This window comes from Neocloeon triangulifer, unplaced genomic scaffold (genome assembly GCF_031216515.1).
Source record: "Neocloeon triangulifer isolate White Clay Creek 2 clone unplaced genomic scaffold, ASM3121651v1 ptg000014l, whole genome shotgun sequence".
Lineage (NCBI taxonomy): Eukaryota > Metazoa > Arthropoda > Insecta > Ephemeroptera > Baetidae > Neocloeon > Neocloeon triangulifer.
Window position 1 is genome coordinate 22775879 of NW_026775556.1, and position 6000 is coordinate 22781878.

Sequence of the window (6000 nt, forward strand, 5' to 3'; positions counted from 1 at the left end):
TAAGCATGCACAGCAGACCAAACTCCCGTCGAGAGTGCGAGAGAGAATGTGTAAACAACCATAATGTATATTATTCAAAAGTGGAAGAAAAAAAAATACTTGACCGCAAGTGAAAAAAAAATTATAATTGCAAAAATTTCTCTGAAAATAATCGACGAGCAAGAAGAAGTCCCTCAAGCTTTGCTTCCCTCTCGCCCCGCGGCCAACCCCTTCTCACCCCCTTACACTCACTTAGCGAGGGTGAGCACAAACTCCCACGTCCCGCACTCTGCTGCCATCTTCAGGTGCGCGGCCAAAACTGCCCTCTCCGCACAGAGTGAATTAAATTCTGTATAAATATCTCGGAGACGAAATTTCCGGCAAACTTTCTTCTTCAAAGAGGCCGTCGGTCGTTTTTTTACCACCAGATATGGATTTTATGGGCGAGATTAGACCTGGACTTGCAGCGTCTTATCTCTTTCGGAGAAAACTACATGAAATATAAGTTGTTGTTTGGACTGGAGCGGTCATTAATAGGCGATTAGCGCCATAATCCCGCCCAATCGCTGATTAATTCGCGAGACTCGCGCAGAAAAAAAATTGAAGTTTTGGTCAACCGGGATTAATTATTTTTGCTATCTTCAATCTCGCGGATTAATGTTGGAATTCCAGACGAAATTCTATAGTTTTTTATATGACTTGTTTCAAATTTCCCCACATTTCATCACTTTTATATTTAATTATCGGTTGCAGAACCGCGGAGAGGTGAACGGCGGGCAATTAATGTTATTTATTTTTCCTATCAAATCATCACACCATGCAGAAAAGTAGTTTAACCTCGGTGGCCCTTCGCATTTTCGCGGCTAATTATCCTCTGCTTTCGCCAGCGCGCCAAAGGGTTGTTTATCAAATATATATAAAAAAAAATCTTTTTAATTTCAATGCAGGACAAGCCGAGCGTGTGAGCGCAATGAAAATAAAATATAAAATGCAACCGGGGCAAAAAATTAAATGGGGAGAGCGACCCTTTAAAACTGGCCCTTGTCCCTCAGCGGCTCGCGAACGGACCGTGGCCGAGCAAAAGACAAAGCGTATGCAAATGAGCGGGACGGGTTTTAAAACGGACCCCGGGTGGACAATGAGAGAAAGAGAGGGGTATGTTGCACATCAGGTCTGACCTCACTTCGAGCACACGTTTTTTGACCTTCGGCCCCGACAAGCACGCGACTTGGAAAAGAGTTTGCTTTTTTTTGCGCCCGGTGTAATCTGAATCTAAATACAAACGTTCGCGCCACAGACGTATAACAAAAAGTGCAGCTTTCGAAATGAGTAAAAATTGAGAAATTTTCTTCTCTCGGATGTGCTGTGCGTGTCATGATTGGGAAAAGAAGTTTGAGATGTTGAAAATCTCTGATGAGCACAAAGTTCTAGAAAGGAAGTTGGAAAAAAAATGATTGCTCGGTGAGGCGCAGTGCACTTTTGTCGGCTCTCCTCTCCGCTCTGTGGGAGGACGGCGATATATTTGCGAACGGCGCAAACGGATTTGAAGAGAAATAAAATTGGAAAATCAAGACGGATAAAAAATTTTCCCAAGTGTAAATTACATTTAAATTTGAAATCAATTTAATTCAAGTAAACTAAAGAACAAAATTTTGAAGAAAAAGGCTGATTTTTATAAAAAAATTTAATTTTAATCTTTTAGAAACATTTTAAAATTTGATTGCACTCTGACATTCGAGTCGAAATTCTCCGAATATTCTAAGTCCAGAAAACCAACATCTCATTATGACCGCCAAAAATTTTGATAATACTTGAAAATTTTTGCAAAAATTTGCAACTTTGTTGAATTTTGTACTTGTATTAAAATTTCTCCTCGTTGATACATTTAACTCCTTTTCAGCATCAGTATAAAAATTCCTAAAGTTCTCCGAAGACACTTTGCTAAAATTTTCAAGTAAATTGCAAAAAATTTCCTTACCTTGCGCGATGCGCATAGCTGGCATTTTAATCCTCATCTTTTGGCCGAATCGCCGCAGAGAGTGTCCGATGCGTTTCGCAGAACTGATTTTTGTTTAGCACAGTTTGGTCTCAAAAATTTGGCGCACCAAGTGTTGTTGTCTTCGGAGAAAACCAAAATCCAAGTTTGTGTCGGGCACTGTCACTCTACACGCAGCTTCTGCGACGGAACTTGCTTCCTTTCCTTTTGTTCTTCATCTTAAAGTGTGAGTGATGAGCAGTTGAAGGTGCGGGTGGAAGGCGCGAGCGAGCGCGAGAGCGGCGGTCGCAGTGCGTTCGGACTGGGGGAGCGCACAGGCCACACTGACTGATCCCACTCGGCTGGCCGGCAGGCGAGCACGGGCGCTGGCGACAACGAGCGACTGTCTAACTTACAGGAGAGAGAGAGAGAGAAGAGCCGGCAGGGGCGATCTGCGCCGAGCAAGGCCTCTCCTATCCACCGGTGCTGCGTGGCTAGCGACCGAGCCAGGCCCCACCGCGCATGAGGAGAGCACCCTCGGAACACAAAAAACACCTACCCCAGAACCGTGTGTGGATGTTGTGCGTGTGCTTGCAACTTCCCCTCAGTTGTCTTAACGCACACCGTCTTGTGTCCGAATTTTTTAAAATTCTTTATATGCATTTAATTTAAATTAATAAAAAAATGTTTAGTTCATCTTTATTTTCATAATTATTATTTCATATTTTAATTTTTTTCAAGTTAATTTAATTTTATATTCTATAGACTAATTTTTTTCATTAATAATTTTGCAATTTCCTGATTCAAATTCTCATAAAAATTTTAACGCTAATAAATATTTTTGATTTTCCAATAAAAAAAAGCTTTTATTAAATCAATGTGTTTTCGTTTGTATAGTAGATGGAATTTCAAAAGTTGATTAAGTCTTTTGGGTATTTATAAATGTTAAATATTAAATTAATCGAAATATATGGATTGTAAAATTTCATCATATTCATTAAATGCAATCAAACTCATTTAGAATAGTGAGTGATAATGTGATAAAAAATAATCCTGCGTTTAAGGAAATGAACTGGAAAACAAAAGATGAAATTGTTCGAAAAAAATGAGCGTAGATGACAAGTTTTGCTCTCAATGTTGCTGATTTAATTTTGGTTCAATATTCAAAATAATTGTGAATTTTTAAAGATACATAATATTTCTTGTTTACATTAATGAAAGTTCACAATGCATATTTATCAAAAATGAAAAAAAAGAGAGGTGATCTCTGGATTTCATAATCATTTTCTCAAATACGACATGATTTTGTGTGTTTTCATTAAAATAAAAAGCAAGAGCGTCATCTGTGTAGAGTAGAGTATAATTGCCTAATTTACACCCTGTTAAATAAATTTGAATAATAAGATATAATTATTTATTCTGCCTTTCAATAAAGTCAATGCATTTTCATGTTTATTCCCATGTAAATTATATATTATAAATCAATACATCGTTTACTTGCACAGTTTTATTGTAGCAAGCAAATTATTTATATTTTATACATTTTATTGATAATGCCAATTATGGCATACAAAATTCTTAACCTTTTCATAATATATAAAATTCTCAAGTGGACAAAAATTAAAAATAATTAAAGGAAAAATTTTAATAGTTACTTCGTCTTCGCAGCTCGAAATCCAAAATTAGCCACCCTCTGCGGGAACCGGGCCGGATGGAAGGGGTAGTTTCGTGTGTTGCATATGCCGGCAGGGGTAGCGGCGCACACATGCACGGGGCAGGCAGGGGTGGGGGTGGTCCGGCTGGCTGGCTGGCGGCGCGCAGGCTGGTCGCGAGCGCCATCCTCCTCGGCGCGCCACGTGAGCCCTCGCATCTCATCTCAGCCAACCGCACGAAAAGGAGACGGTCCGAGAGTGACCAGTGCCGGCCAACCGCGTCGCCACTGCCCACTCAAACGCACCCCCGGCATGCGCCTTTCAACCCTATCGCGCGTCCACTCGTGTGGCGATGCACTCGGTTTACACCCCCGCTTCATGCGAGCCACAATAAAAGTAAAAAATGCTACCGGGATGATATGCTTTTAATTTAATCTTTTAGTAAAAGATTAATATAAATTTTTTTAATTATTTAAATTTATTAATGGACATTTTAAATTAACAATATTGTACATATTTTTTATTTTTATACAATTAAATTATTTTGGGACATTTATATAAATTTTTAAAGTATTATTAAATTACCTTTAAATTATGGTATATTTTAATACAAACAGGATAAAATTAATTATTATTAAAGTATATGAATATTTTAAAATAATTTTTTTAAGGACCGAGTAACAACAGTGTTTTACTAACATTGCGATTTATCAAATTAATAGGCATAGCTGACAAAGTTGTATTTTTCTCCTACAGAGAATAATAATCCACGTAAATAAAAATAATATAGAAAATGATTGTTTAGTTTTAATGAGTCTTTTGTTCTGTAAAAGTAGAAAAATCATTATTGTGTCCAAAAATTAATGTATATTCATAAAATTGATAATTGCATTGATTTCTCCAGAAAATTCATGTTCTAAAAGTAATTTTAATTCGCAACATTTTTTTATTGTGATAAATACAGAGCCATACTAATTATCATCAAAGGATATCAGAGTTTGGAACTCTTAATAAGCATTTTGTACTTTATTCACATAAATCCAGTGGAGCAGCGCACACTTCATAAAACACGATAAGTTTTATTCGCGACGCTCTTTCTGCGCGCGGCACAGCTGCTGATATAGAAGCCTGCGATGATAAACGCCCGCATGTATAATTCCAAAAGTTTTCATCTTCCCCGCAGCCACGGTGTTTGTGCCGTTCAAAGAGTCCCTGTCTTACTTTCTTTCGAGGTTATATGTATTCAGTTTTATGCACATAAATTTAATCACAGCTCATCCAACAGGTTTTTCTCAACAGAAAATTAATCAACGATCGGCGATATTTTTCGATCCTTTTATATTATTATATTTTCCAAGTTTCAAATACTTGGTATCATTTATTAATATGCAAGGATATAATGGTAATGCACGATCGCTTGTTTGTTTGCTGTGATAATCCATCACCCGCAGCACACCGCGGTGGTTAGGAAAGTCTATTCGCTGGAAATAATTATCGTAATTTGTTCAAAGGCTTTTGCTTGATTTATGCACAGAAATGGCCGGTGACACCGAGTTGCATTGTGTTCGGAAAGAGGCGTGCGTGCACCGGCTATGGTGATTAAATTATGGATTGCCATTAAAAATAACAAAACGCGCACCGCTCATTGTGCTAGAATGAAAAATGCAGCTCGAAGAATATTATACTCATATGAGACGACCATTGGAAATGCCATTGACGGCTATTAATTATGCAATTAGATGTGCACTATGTAAAAAAATTGTAATTTAATAAAAAAAAAAAACAGATTTAATAGCTATTTTAATAAGTGGAATATTTTTAACTTTAAGCATAAACCTAATTTATTTAATATAATTTTGAATTTTCAAAATATATAATATTATTTTTTAAAATCAATTTCATAATAAAATACCAATTGATAATATTTTATTTCATTTAAAAGATAGTTTTGCGCAAAAAAATTAACACTTAAATAAATTTTATGTATGTGTGAGTTGCGAATTGTGTAGATTGAAGAAAATTAAGAAATTCATTTCACGAGCTAATAGAGACGATTCTACACTGCTGTTCTATTCTTTTGAAAAATAAATTTAAAATAAAAAAAATTGAATGATGTTGATGTCGGTAATTTTAAATTAAACTTTTTTTTTTTTTTTTTTTTTTTTTTTTTTTAGGGTCAGGCCAAGACAAAGTCTTGTCGGCCTGTGCCCTTTATTGGTGGTACAGAAGGCGCCACCCAATTTGACCCAACTGACATGAATTTACCATGATGAGACATTTCAGGGCCTTAAAATTAGTTTACCTGCACGACTGATAAAAAAAACTCGACTGGTTATACAATTTCTTTTGTTAACTTCTTAAAAAAAAAAATAAATAAAAGCTCACAATTATTGC

General features: G+C 36.4%; 1 protein-coding gene across 1 annotated transcript in view; it reads right to left on the reverse strand.

The window, feature by feature from the left end:
• The window catches only part of LOC132200664 (B-cell lymphoma/leukemia 11A), a 55572-nt gene extending 53219 nt beyond the window's left edge, over window positions 1-2353 (reverse strand). The window contains exon 1 of the mRNA XM_059626306.1: window positions 1958-2353. Within this exon, the coding sequence (XP_059482289.1) occupies window positions 1958-1994 (37 nt within the window). The 5' untranslated portion in view covers window positions 1995-2353. The remainder of the gene's footprint in view (window positions 1-1957) is intronic.
• Window positions 2354-6000: the final 3647 nt, after the last annotated feature.